The 14,599-nt window shown below is 37.1% G+C and overlaps 1 protein-coding gene and 1 long non-coding RNA gene across 5 annotated transcripts; one reads left to right on the top strand and one right to left on the bottom strand.

Moving 5' to 3' along the window:
* Window positions 1–3,798: 3,798 nt before the first annotated feature.
* On the bottom strand, window positions 3,799–9,506 carry LOC103452069 (uncharacterized). 4 transcript variants are annotated; one of them, XR_011571346.1, is made up of 8 exons: window positions 8,892–9,506; window positions 8,628–8,741; window positions 7,987–8,051; window positions 7,055–7,164; window positions 5,730–5,806; window positions 4,424–4,490; window positions 4,072–4,142; window positions 3,799–3,969 (listed from the first exon to the last, which is right to left on the bottom strand). It is a non-coding gene; the product is annotated as an uncharacterized lncRNA (long non-coding RNA). The 4 variants fall into 4 exon arrangements; XR_011571344.1 differs by lacking the exon at window positions 4,424–4,490; XR_011571345.1 differs by having other exon boundaries at window positions 3,866–4,142.
* Window positions 9,507–9,634: 128 nt separating this feature from the next.
* On the top strand, window positions 9,635–12,009 carry LOC114826966 (7-deoxyloganetin glucosyltransferase-like). The gene is made up of 2 exons (XM_070827394.1): window positions 9,635–10,377; window positions 10,927–12,009. Exons 1-2 carry the CDS (start codon window positions 9,876–9,878, stop codon window positions 11,856–11,858), a joined length of 1,434 nt encoding a protein of 477 aa, XP_070683495.1. The 5' UTR covers window positions 9,635–9,875; the 3' UTR covers window positions 11,859–12,009.
* The last annotated feature ends 2,590 nt before the right edge of the window (window positions 12,010–14,599 follow it).

Raw genomic sequence — 14,599 nt, 5'->3', positions numbered from 1 at the left:
TCTCGAGAGCCAGACTCCTAATAGGATTACGTGCTAAAAAATCGAGGAGGCACCGCCCTCCGAATCTCGAGAGCCAAACTTCAACAGGATTACTTTCTCAAAAATCGAAGAGACACTGTTCTGCGAATCTCAAGAGTCAGACTCCCAACATGATTGCTTTCTCAAAAATCGAAAAGGCATCGTTATCTGAATCTCGAGAGCTAGATCCCTGACATGATTGTTTGTTTGAAAACCGAAAAGGCACCGCTCTCCGAACTCCGAGAGCCAGATTTCCTTGAATAAAGCTTGTCTACAATATTCACATGCAACCTCAGCTTTCCAGATACCACAGACCATTTTTTCAAAGTGCTCTGACAAAGTTAAAACACGTGAAGCTTGTAGCTCCCACTACATTGCTATGACGAAGAAGGGTAAAGGAATAGCACTACTACTTGTTGTTAGGGAAACTTCTATATATGTTGACCTCCATCCTCCATAGCCAGGCAGGCCTGCAAATAAAATAAATGCTCAACTTTTCTTCACATCCGAGAGGGCACTCTCAGCAGAGTCTCGCGAAATACTCAGCTTCTTTTCCTCCCAATAATACCTCTGCAAACAAGCCACACCAAAGTAAGAGTATCTCATATCATCAGGGTTAAAAGAAACAGTATCCCATATCATGTTTTTTCCCTGTTTTTTCCTTTGGCCTTGTTCTTACCTGCAAGACAAGGAGAAAGAGAGCAATCAGTCAGCACTTGGAATCAAGCTTCCAATCAGGAACTGACTGCCTGGAATCCCTTGCCTGATTACTTACCTGGCATTGCTCTCGAGTACTCATCTTCAATATCTTATGCTTCCAGAGAAGATACCACATCTGCCTGAGGAACAGATAGGGTAAGTGAGAATGATACAAGGAAGCATGTGGAGATAAGTGTAACAGAACATGTATTGATACATCCATTACTTTGTTAACAGCAAAAGTATCCCATATCATCAGGGTCAAACGTACTCTAGATTTGATGGACTTGTTTTGACCTTCAAATTCTTGAGTCGGCCTTATACTCTGGAGGAAACCAGAAAACCCTCCAGCCTAGTTCAAGAATAAACATGTGGAAAGTTACTTCTTCAAAAGTAAAAGTATCTCATATCATCTCTTATCCATTTGCTTCTCCTTATCCTTGGTGCTATTTACGACATAAGGAGAATGAGAACAATCAACCAGAAGCCGAAGTCGAACCTCCAATCCAGGTTGCTTGCATGGAAGTCTGATTGTTTACCTTGTCTGTTACCTCCTTCGGCAAATCTCCTAGCTTGGCGACTTGGGGGACACCTACTATAGGGTTTGTATCGCACTTGACCAAGCTCGAAACTACGAGTAAGCTTCAAGTGAAATTGATACATTACCTTGTGCATCTTCATCGGTTAAAGATACCACCCCTGGATGGAGGAAAAGTACTTCCAGAGAAGATGCCACATCTACATATGAGATAGATAAGGCAAGTGAAAATGATACCACACTTCGGTACTTAGAAGTGTCGTGATTACTCAATGGCTTGGATCTTACAAGTCCCTAACCGAGGAGCTTCCCTCACTCGGGAACTTAGGGGAGCACTGTTTGTACTATACTTGACTAATCCCGAAACTATTGAGCACCGGTCAACGTTATACCGTCAATGACCCAGAAGAGTTTCCCTCCAACCAGGAGGCCAATCATAACACGACACGTGTCGACATCAGAAGCCAATCATAGCGCGACACGTGTTAACATCAGAAGCCAATCACAACACGACACGTGTCAATGTCAGAATGAAACTACAAACTTTCTTCTATAATTAGAGATCATTCTCTCATAATGTTTCCTAATGTCATTGGTACTAAATCATTCATTAGTACTCACAAAAGGAGAGCTTGAACTTATGTACTTGTGTAAACCCTTCACAATTAATGAGAACTCTTCTACTCCGTAGACGTAGCCATTCTGGGTGAACCACGTACATCTTGTGTTTGCTTCCTTCTCTCTATCCATTTGCATACTTATCCACACTAGTGACCGGAGCAATCTAGCGAAGGTCACAAACTTAACACTTTATGTTGTACTAAAGTTCTCACTGATTTTGTGCATCAACATATGTAATAATGTAAAATGTATGGGAGTCATGTTTCTACAGATGTTTATCACTACAACCGAAGCCAAACATAATTTCTACTGTTATCTTTATCACTAGTCTGGCTTCAAATTTTAGCTGAAGGTGAACACTTTCTGTAGTATATTGTATACTTGGGTTTGCTTTGCACAACATCCTTTTTGGAATATAATTATGGGCAATGTGTGTATTTGTTAAGTGGTTGAAATAAGTAGTGAAAACTGAAAATTGATAGTTAATCTGGAAATTTATTAGGCATGACTCATGTCTTGATATTATGTTTCAAATTAATAAATGGTCTTGCTCATTTCGTGCTGTTTAATGGATAGGTGGTGCTGTTCTTTTATGATGATTACTTCACTGCACAGCCACAACCAAGTTATTATAGCCGAAAAGCTGAAAAGTTCAAAAATATTTCGGGATTCCCATTGTCCCGAAATACCGAAACTATTTCAGGATTCCCGAAAATTTGGTTTGGGATCGGTCTTGAAATTGTGAATCCCGAAATTTTCGGTTTGGGAATCGGGACTAAGGTTTCGGTTCGATATCCCATACCGAACCACCCCTAATAATTCTTGCTGAACTTGGTTTGGGTTTCTTTTGTTTACGGATGGAGTGAGTTAATCACAGTTTAACCAAGTCTTAAATAATGAATTGAGCCTTCGCCAGTCTAAATGTTTTTTCTAATTCTTTCTTGGAAATAGGAAATGTTCAAATCTAAAATTTCTTACACACACACACACACACACACATATATATATATATATGTATGTATGTATTTCAGGCCTGCAAGCTTCTTGATGAAGGGTGGTCTCCAAAGTTCATGGTAGTTGTTGCACGAAAGAATCACTATGGAAAATTCTTCCAAACTGGTTCTCATAGTGTTCTAACCGGTTTATCATGTTCCCCTCGTTGCATGACTTTTTGAACAAAATATTAATCTCATCTGCACCAGTTACTATTTTGTGGCTATATATGTTTTATTTGACTTTCCAATTCTATATAATTAGTGCCATTGAAATACATTTGGCATACGTTAATTCTACCTTTCTACAATTTATCATTGCTGCTTAAGTGGAACAAAATTAACTCAAACATTGCTTATGAAGAGAATGAAGTTGCATAATCTTTCATAAAATTTTCAATCCTGTAGCAAAGTGTGGGCACTAATAACTAGTGTTGAACTAAAATGCATAGAAAATAGGGGCGGTATGAGCAAAAGGTTCTAAGCCTTTGAAATTATGTTTTCAAGTGCTGAGAACGCGGTTCAGTACACCAAATGTTATAATACAAATGGTTGTAAATTGTTTTTTCAAGTATTCAATCACTTGTATTATGACATTTGGTGTACTATACCGTGTTTTTAGCACATTGAAATCTATGTCATCCATGTGGTCCAACATCCTAATAGATAAAGTGTTGGGTTTCTAACTTTCTACCCAAGTAATCCGAGTTCAAAACTTCCCTCCTTTAAATTATTGTAATAACGCATTTAGAATTGAGGCATAGTGAGGGTCCTCTGCAAATGAAGGGAAATGCAAAACTTATTAGGGTAGAGTTGCGGGAACTAGGTAATAGTACTCACGAGAAAATATACCCGCGCGTTGCTGCGGGAACATGTTTCAGGTGTAATCGGATGAATAAAACACATTTAAGTTGAATAAATTCAACACAATTATGAGCAAACAATTTTTTTTATATACATTCAAGTGAGCTGGCATATAAACACATTGTACAATGAGTGGGAAGAAACTGAACGTCTTTGATTAGAAAGAGATGGTTTCCAAAAAAGTTCTCAAGTAATATACTCTCCTTAGCATGACCTCTCAATCCCCTCTTTATCTCCCTAGAATCGTACAACAACCCATAAATATGGTGCCCCTTTAAAATCCAAGAATACATTAAAAATTCAACAATACAGTTACAAAATCTCTATAAATGAACATACCTCAAAAAGCCAACGGCCCAAGTGACACTGCATGCACTCACATATACTGCATACACATACGCTCACGCACACTGAAGAATGAACGCATTATATTCAGTTAGCACCATTCAACTTTAAAAGCAGTGAGACCTTCCAAAGGCACAGCCTAATATCCCTCACCCTAATATCCCACCTGCAAAATCTGAACACTCTGACCTTTCCCTAGCTAGCTAGAAATTTTTATCACCCTCCAATCCCATTTCATTCCAAGTCCATTACAAAAATGGGACAACAAACTCATAACAAAAATACAATGTAAAAACCATCCCAAATCAGCAAGAATAAAGCGAAAAGAAAAAAACACATCATATACCTTTAACACAGCAGCTTGAAAAAACCCCAACAAAAAATTACAAATTCTGAAAGGCATCGTTTCTTAACTGAAAGAAAAAAAAGTATCACCCATCCGCAACAACAAATCGACCAAACACAGAAAACTCAATTAAAACAGCATTTAGAAGCACTATAAACCCAAATTATCATTGTGATCAATTGTTTGTTTATGATAACTATCTATTTTTGAAGCTCTCACTAATTAGTTCTTGGTTGTGGACTAAGAAAGACACGATGGGCACACACAATTAGAAGCTCTAGGCAAACTTGAATTCAGGAGACGGTTTCTGATATTGCTCTCACTAATCAGTCCTTGGTTGTAGACCAAGAAAGACACTATGGGCACACACAATTAGAAGCTCTAGGAAAACTTGAATTCAGGAGACGGTTTCTAATATTGCTCTCACTAATCAGTCCTTGGTTGTAGACCAAGAAAGACACTATGGGCACACACAATTAGAAGCTCTAGGAAAACTTGAATTCAGGAGACGGTTTCTGATATTAAATTACGCCGGAGGGTGTGCAAAAGTTGGACTGTGGCTTATTTGGTTCTACTTCTGAATTGCTTCTTGATTAAACTGTTTACTTAGCTGCTTTTAGGTGTCTTTTTCACATGCTTTTTTCTCTCAAAATTTATAGAAATATGAAAATGATCATCACAAATTTCAAAACCTGCATTAACCGAAATTAAAAGGAAATAGACACATGAGTGTTTGCAAGATGAGAGAAGGGAAACAAAACGGAAATGGTGCATTTGAACAGAATGATGACAATTTAAAACTTTAATTATGAAAATGCAAAATTTTCATGTGTTAAATGAATGAGTTATTTTAGGATTACAATGGCAAGCTTTCGGATTTCGAACTTGCGAAGGGTGATAAAACTCATGTTTCGACGCGAGTCGTGGGAACCTATGGTTATGCATCCCCAGAGTATGTGATGACTGGTGAGTGTGTGCGTGTGTGTTCTGTAACCATCAGTTCATCATATATCAATATAGCACGCTCCAATTCAACCTATCCAATTCAAAGTAGCACATCTCTAATTCAACATATCCAATTCAAATTAGCACATATCCAAATTCCAATTCAATAAACCACATATCCAAATCAATTCAAACTAAATACCTAACATTCAATCACATATCCAATTCAAACTACATGGCTAATATTCAATAACATGTCCAATCTTTTAGCACATTTACAAAACAAATTTAGAACACTATAAAGTCTATTGAGCAGCAGAACCTAAACATAAAAATCCAACACAAAGACAAAGCAGCATACCAGTTATCTATCTTGTATGCTCTTTTCAGCTGGATCTTAACTCGTTTGAAAACTTGTCCTATGTGCTCTGTTGCACCCTGCAAATTTGTTAACTCAACTTAATAAGTAACACGCTAATTCTTTTTTAGCCAAAACTAAGCCGAAAATTGTCAATCCCATAAAAAAGCTGCACCTTTTTCACTATATTTTTCCAGACTTTAATCACAGAGAATCGGTCAAAGCGAGGGAAATTATGTTGATGTTTCATCTAATCGCCAAATACTGAATAAGGTTCTCAAGGTTTTTCATTGAAAAATTGACACAGTTTAAAGACATTACTCTAAAGATGCTTTGCAAGTATGAAAACGTGACCAAGTTGATATCAATCACAAATCCAAATGAATGTTAAATAATGAAGCAAAACACTAAAACGAACAGGGTTTAAGAGGTTTAAAAACTGTGCGTTAAACCTAATAGCATATTCTCAAGAGCTTCATAGAGAGCTCTTTTGTTTCTCTTTGTCAACCACTGCAAGGATTGCAATTCAAATTTAATCAAAATAATTCATTTCGCATTCATAATAAACCCGAAAGTGACTTGATAAGATGAAATTAACCCAATTACGTGTGAAAGGAAACCTTTCCAATTAAATGAATGAAATATTTGATGTGGATCAAAACCAAAACCAAATGAAAACAAATATCGACAACTGCCCAAGTTGGTGTTTGCCCCAAAGGTCTTCCTCCTCCTCCTCCTGCCATCCTTTAATTGAAACCCTAATTTTCCTTACTACTAAATAATGCTATTTTCGATCTATTTCTTTCGGTGTGTAAACTTTACTAATTCTCAATAATTTTCAATCACTTCCACTGTAATTAAAATAAGTACTGAGTATATACACACTCATAAAAACACAAAATTCAGTTTTCCATTCTAAAAAATGAACGAAAGCACATACTCCAAGTCAATGTTCCTACTGTATTCATTAATCCAACGATGCATCAAATATAAAAATTAAATTATACCTCTAATTTATAACCTTTTGATCTTGCTTCATCTGCAGCTAAACCAAAATTTGGACAATCCCCAATATAATTCCGTCAAAATCCACATAGCAACACCATGTAAGAATCATATTGGGTGTCTACACCCACACTTATCAATGTACACATAAATTTGAAATCTGAATCACTTGGGCTTCAAAAATATTTGCACAGAAATTCGAAAGAAGATGGAACAAAAATTATGACATCAAAGAAGGCCAAAAGTCTTTGTATTCAAGCATTTAATACTCTACAGAAATTAACTAAACACAGCCACATTGAATACCAAACCCACTTACTTACCATCTTATCCAACTCTTATTTCGTAAATTTTTCTGGTAAAGAAGCGTAGTTTATCTTGAGCTCTGCAATAGAATAATTCAATTCTTCTTCATTGCTTTTCAATAGGATCCCTACAATCAAACAAACATAATTACTCTAGTAAATAACTTCAATTTAAAATGCAAAGATATAACAGAAAGGAAAGTGATTAATTAAAAAATAAAACTGTTAAAACAACAGACTAAATCAATTTATTTATAAAGATTAGAAATGGATTACAAAAAGCAGAAATCTTATTTGGCATGTATGAAAATGATACACACATTCTTAGCCAATCAGCATGAAAAAGGTGTAGAAAACTAATTTAATTTGTTAACTTTGGACAACTGGAGAGATGAAAGAACTCTTAGTTTTTACTATAAGTATGACAACCATGTGATTTCATTGTTAATTGGGATTGATGTGTGTCATTAGGATTGCCAAAATTAGTGATCTTAGAGTTTGGCAGCCAATGACCGAATTGGACTCAAGTTTATCAACATTTGATTCAACTAAACTAAATTGGATACGCTCATTAGCATAGAAATATGTATACCATATGACAATATTGAATCAAGTTATTTGCAAAGATTTAAAATGCAATGTAAAAAGGAAAAAATTTATTTTATATGTAATAAAATGATTAACAAATTTTTTATTGAGCAGTATAAAAAAGGTATTAAAAACTAACCTAATTTTTTAAGTTTGGAAAAATTGGACAGATAAAAGAAAGCTTTTAATCCTTACTATAACTAAAATAACTATGTTATTTCATTATCAAATAGGATTCATACTTGTAATCAGGGTTAAGAAAATCACTGATTAAAGAATCTGCCAGAAATCATCAAATTGGACTTGAACTTACCAATTTCTGATTCAAATAAACTAAGAAAAGGAGTTGGAATCAAACTAACCTCTGTTTTCTATATGCAGCAAACTGCATCTTGTTTTTGCCCTTGTTAACAACATATCTTTCGCTCTGTACACACCAAAAAACAGTAAACACCTCATTCATTACTAACAGCCATTTCAATCAATTAATTATTTAGACAAAATTTTCAACGATTCCGAAGCTCAGACAAAAATTGCATGAGAAAATTGAGATTATATGCAATTGGATGTCAAAGAACCTGAAAATACCATATATCCAATATTTAGTGCTTACACCTAAAAACTAATCTTTATATATACTTTAAAATAATACAGATCAATGTAATCTAAAACATTGGAAATGCATATCAGTCCAAGCCAAGGTCTCAAGTTCTCAGAGTGGGGAATTACTGATTAGAACAGTTAATTCTCTGCTCCTTTTTGGGTATGAACTAATTAGCATAGTAGCCATAAAAATACCAAACAAAAGCTCAATAATTTATGCAATTTGGTCAAATTTTATACAATTTCTAGCAAAACCCAAAACTCAATAATACAAAAGGAACCCAATAGATGATTAAAGCAATTTTATACACAACTTATGCAAGTCCAAAGAAACGCATTTGATCAAACTTACTGAATACTGAAAAAAAAAATTACAATCAAAGTACGGATTAATAACTACCTCAACAACTAACAGAGCCAAAGCCAAACCCTAGAGCTTCGAAGGGCAGAGACGATCACAGAGACAAGAATAGTCCTTATTCCTTCCCACTGCTGCTGCTGCCACTTTCTCTCTCTAAAAACCAATTGGAAATTGTTTATAAAGAGACAGAGAGGAAAGGGCTATGATGATTGGATGAAAGAAGCATGAAAAACTAAAAGACATGTAAGCTTGAATTCGAATCCCAAATTGAAAATATAAGGGAGGAGTGTAAGGGTGGCTTACCGAGGTCAGGAGAGGTGAGTCTCGTAGGAGAAGTCGACGAACAGTGGCAGGAGCCAGTGCACAGTGAAAGGCCTCGCCTGTGTCTCCTGAGCAGAACAGAGTGAGTGATAGTGGTTCTGTGAGATGGAGCGAGTGGTGGTGGTGCTGTAGTCATGTTTTGCCGGAAAATAGAGGCGTTGGTGCGCCTCGGTGTTTACAGAGAAAAGAAAGGGGAGTCCAGGGAGCTAGTGGTTGTTTGATGGAGTTGAGGCTCGCCGGAGTGGCGAGTTGTGATGTGGACTCAGGCCTCTCGGCCTCTGGGTTTTACGGAGAAGGGGAAGATGGTTTAGGGTTGAGAGAGATGGAGGGACGGCTAGGTTTTAGAAAAGATGAAGAAGAATGGGGGTGAGCGGCGCTGGGGCTACAGGTTGAGGGAAATGAAGAGAGAGCAAGAAGAAGTCGAAGGCAATGAACCCTACGGACAAATTTACCCTTCTAAGTTCTAATAATTACCCTTCCAACCCAGCCCAAATCTGATGGGTTCCTTGTAAATCAGGTGAAATCAAGTGGCAAACAATTGACTGTAGCCATGAACAGTAAGGAATAGTGCCAATTGCAATGCTTTCTTTAGACTAAAGTAATTACGTGATGGTCTTTGCCACTTAAATGTCATCTTGAAAGAGGGGTTGGGGGGTGGGGGCGGGGGTGTCTTTGCCACTTAAATGTTATCTTGAAGGAGGGGTTTTGGGGGGGGGGGGGGGGGGGGGGGAGGGGACCTAGCTTTCTATTTCATCCCATTTTTAGTTTGTTCGTTTAATTTAGCTTTTGTCATCACCCTCTGAATTTCATCGGCACTGCCAAAATTATTGACATCCGGCCCTTACTTTTTGTAAGTTTGCACCACTCATTGTCTCAAGACAGACTACAAATTCATAGATCCATACACGTTTGCTGTTAAAATACCCTCATACAGTAAGCATACACTCTGACATCCACAAATCTGAGATGTGTTCTAACAAGCCTCATGCTGTTTGTATTCCAGCTCCGGCTCAAGGTCACATAAAGGCAATGCTTCAATTAGCAAAACTTCTCCACCATAAAGGTTTTCGTATAACCTATGTCAACACCGAGTTCAATCATAGGCGGTTAGTTAAATCTCAAGGACCCGAGTCCCTCTATGGCTTGCCTGATGATTTTCGGTTTGAAACGATCCCAGATGGCCTACCGGATTCGGATGAAGATGCCACCCAAGACCTCAATTTGCTTGCAGATTCCGTCACAAACAACTTATTGGCACCTTTCGTTGATCTGATAAAGAAACTCAACAATAGTAGTAGTACTCCTCCAGTGACATGCATTTTTTCAGATGGTTTCATGCCATTCACAACCCCTGCAGCTCAACAACTTGGTATCCCCGTCATTCTCTTGTTTACTTTATCAGCAAGCAGCACCATGGGCTATATGCAGTATCCTGCTTTGTTGGAAAGAGGACTAGCACCCCTCAAAGGTAAAGAATTAAAGCAATTGTTTGATTTTAGGAAACTTTTTTTTTTTTTTGGGGTCAGATTTTAGGAAACTATTATTGAATCTACAAAAATTCATCTTACACTCCTCCCTAGTGAAAAAGTAAGGGAAATAATTTCATCATGCTTATTTTTGTTACTTGATTATGCTTTGATTTATTCAACCAATTCAATAGTAAAAAATAAATAAGGATGTGCAGTGTGAGAAAAAGTGGTAAATAGCATAAGTAATTACCCAAAAAAATAAAGAGAGGGAAGAATACATGGTTACTTTCTGAAGTGCTAATAACAGTTTCACAATTTGGTTATTAGCTCTATTTTTTTTATTAATCAGCAACGGTGGTTGCTAATGGCCAATTAATCTAGTAGCACCCAATTTCGAATTTGTTGGAGACGTCCTAATTTCAAAGTTCTTGAACGACAATTGTTGCATTGGCAAAAAAAGACAAATTGTCCATGAGAGAGTTTGTATTTTGTTAATCAAGCAAACGAAGATACCTTTTATTAATAAAGCATTACTTGGCTGTTTGTAGATGAGAGGTGCTTCACGAATGGCTTTTTAGACCAAGAGGTAGACTGGATACCAGGAATGAAAAGTATTCGTTTGAGGGATCTTCCTACTCACTTTGTAACAACAAATCCCAATGATGTACTCTGGAATCTCATACTTGAAGGAATGCGCAGACTACATGAAGCTTCAGCAATTGTTATACATACCTTTGATGCATTGGAGATAGATGTTTTGGATGCTCTCTCATCTATGTCTCCACCTGTTTACGCCGTTGGCCCTCTCCAGTTACTTCTCAATCAGATACCACAACACCCTTTGATGTCCCTGGGATATAGCCTGTGGAAAGAAGAAACAGAGTGCCTCGAATGGCTGAACGATAAGGCACCAAACTCAGTTGTTTATGTGAATTTCGGCAGCATAACGGTCATGACCCCGGAACAACTTGTGGAATTTGGTTGTGGACTTGCAAATAGCAAGGTTTCTTTCTTCTGGGTAATTAGGCCTGACTTGGTAGTTGGTAGATCAGCAATTTTGCCACCCGAGTTTGTGGATGAAACTAAGGGGAGAAGTCTAATGGCGAGTTGGTGCCCTCAAGAGCTAGTCCTTAACCATCCATCAGTTGGAGGATTTTTGACACACAGTGGTTGGAATTCTACTGTGGAAAGTGTGTCTGCAGGAGTGCCTATGCTGTGTTGGCCGTTCTTTGCTGATCAGCCCACGAACTGTCACTATACTTGCAAAAAGTGGGGCATTGGTATGGAGATCAATAATGATGTCAAGAGAGATGATGTTGAGAAGCTTGTTAGAGAGTTAATGGAGGGAGAGAAGGGTACGCGAATGAAGAATAATGCCATGGATTGGAAAAAATTGGCAGAGGAAGCCACTGGTCCGCAGGGTTCTTCATTTGCAAACTTGGAAAAATTAGTGAATCAAATTCAGTCTAAAAAGATCTAGATGCTGTATATTGGAACTAATAAGAGACATGTATTGCATGCCTAACAGTTATCGGTTCAAAAGAACTAGCAACATGTTTAGCCTGCTACTACATCTTCAGTTTTATTTAGTTACTGTTTTTAATTAAATTGATCTTATTTTCCTTAGAAAATTTTGATTAAAAGTCCAAAAGTATCAACACGTATAGAAGAACTAGCGCTTTGTTGCTCATATATATATATATATATATATATATATATATATATATATATATATATATATATATATAACCTACAAAAACATTTCAAATAGTTTAATATCAACACGAATAGAAGAATTGATTTTCACATCATTTTTAGTCTCTCACATACCCTCTTTATTTCTTGTCATCAGGCTGAATAAATCAAACAAAACAACAGAAATGTTGAAGAGTGATTGACACATCATCATAAGTGCCACATCAGCTATTGGAGTTAGTTAGTTTGTTAAGAATTAGTTACACAGGTGGCTTAGTTGATAAGCTACATGTGCAGACTATATAAGGAGACATCAGGGATCTTTTGTAATAATCTTCTTGCTTATGAAATAACAAAACTACATTTCTCTCTCTCTAGTTCTCTCTATTCCTTTCGATCTTTCCTTCTGTATTCCTTTGATATTACTTGCATACTTTCATCTGTTAGTTCTTAGATGAATGTTATCATGGTATCTTCGCCGAGGGTTTGATCTCGTGGTGTGTATTTCCGCTGTGCTATGCCGAAAGATTGTCTTCATTGCTGTGATGTGCTCTAGTGGATTACTGAGCTTTTGGCGTTTGGGCAGTCAGACTTCGAGTTTATCAGGTGTTATTTTTCCTTTTGCACTCTAAGTGTTTGTGTAATTGTCGCAATGATGAATTTTTTGTGAAAGATTGCAAGTTGAAGGCCGATAGCCATTTCTTGATGTTTGGAATATGATATTGAAGGCCGATAGCCATTTCTTGATGTTTGGAGTATGATATTGAAGGCCGATAGCCATTTTTCTGATTGAATGATTGTTGAAGCGTTTTTTGTCAAAGCATAAAGGCCGATAGCCATTGCTTTTGTTTGAGTGTTTGTTGGGTTTTTCACACGAACAAGGCCGATAGCCAGTACTGTGTGTTCTTGGAATTGTTATACTTCTTGAGGATTGGTTGAGTGATTGATTTCTTGATTCACTTTCTATCAACAATATGGCGTTTAGTTCTGTCAAAATTGAAAGTCTTTTGGGCATGATCACTGTTAAGTTGAAAGAAGATAATTTTGTCAAATGGGATTATCAGTTTCAGTCGGTGCTTAAAGGGTATGATTACTTTGATTTCTTTAGTGGGGAGTCTCAATGTCCTCCTAAGTTTGTGATCAATACTGAGACTGGGGTCACTAAAGAAATTACGACTGCATATAAAGACTGGGTTAAAACAGATGTTTCTCTATTGAGTTTGCTGATTGCTACACTTTCAGATGAAGCTATGGATTATGTCATTGGGTGTAAAACTTCTCAAGAAGCTTGGAAATCTTTACAGGAACACTATGCCTCTGTATCGGTTGTCAGGGTTAATCAACTCAAGACTGAGTTCCATACTGTACAGAAAGGTGCAGATTCTGTTGACAAGTATTTGCTTCGATTGAAGGTTATCAAGGATCAACTGATTGCTGCAGGGGAGAGAATTACTGAGAATGATTTGGTCATTGCTGCTTTGTCTGGTTTACCTCCAGAGTTTGAAATGATCAAGACGGTAATCTTAGCAAGAGACACTCCGATTTCCATGAAAGATTTTCGAGCTCAACTAATTGGGGCTGAAGGCAGTATTGAGTCTCGACTGACAACTTTATCAAGTTCTATGGCTGCCATGTATGTTCAGGGCAATGGCTCGAATACACAGGGATCTCAGGGCAATACTTCAGGTTATGAACAAGGGGAGAGTTCCAATGCACAGAGGTCTCAAGGGAGGAATAATTACAATAGCGGTAATAACAACAGGAGGTTTAATGGGAATAATTTCAACAATCGAAAATTATCTGGTGGTTATAATGGTGGGAATAATAATAATTACAGGTCATATTCTACTTTTGGGAATAATGGGAAAGGGGTTCAAAATGGAGGTTCTCAAAGTTCTTTCTCTGGTAATGGAAGCAAACAAGGAAACAACTGGAATGGTGATACAAATTACAGAAATGTTATATCTCCTGAATGTCAAATCTGCTCTAGAAGAGGTCATACAGCACCAAATTGTTACTTTAGAGGTGATAACAATCAATCATCTGGAGGGTTCTTGGTATGTCAGATATGTGGGAAAAGAGGTCATCGGGCGTTGGAATGCTTTCATAGAAATAACTTCTCCTATCAAGGCAGTGCACCACCTGCATCTCTTGTTGGGATGGCTGCTCAAGGTTCAAATGTTGCAACTGAAGACTCAAATATCCATGGTTTTTCAGCTGATGATACATGGGTAGTTGACACAGGTGCAACTCATCATATGACATCACGTGTCGAAGTTTTAAATCATATAACTCCTTATAATGGTGATGCCACAATCACTGTTGGTAATGGAGAAGGATTGGTGGTTAAAAATATTGGTTCTTCTGTTCTTAACACTAAACCAAAGTCTCTCATTTTGCAAAATGTGCTACATGTTCCCCACATTACAATGAATTTGTTGTCTATTAAGAAATTATGCAGAGATAATCATTGCTGGTTTGTTTGTGATGATCTGATCTTCTTGATACAGGACAAAGCAACTCGAA

Source organism: Malus domestica, chromosome 09, assembly GCF_042453785.1.
Source record: "Malus domestica chromosome 09, GDT2T_hap1".
Lineage (NCBI taxonomy): Eukaryota > Viridiplantae > Streptophyta > Magnoliopsida > Rosales > Rosaceae > Malus > Malus domestica.
This window is presented reverse-complemented; position numbering and strand designations above follow the sequence as displayed.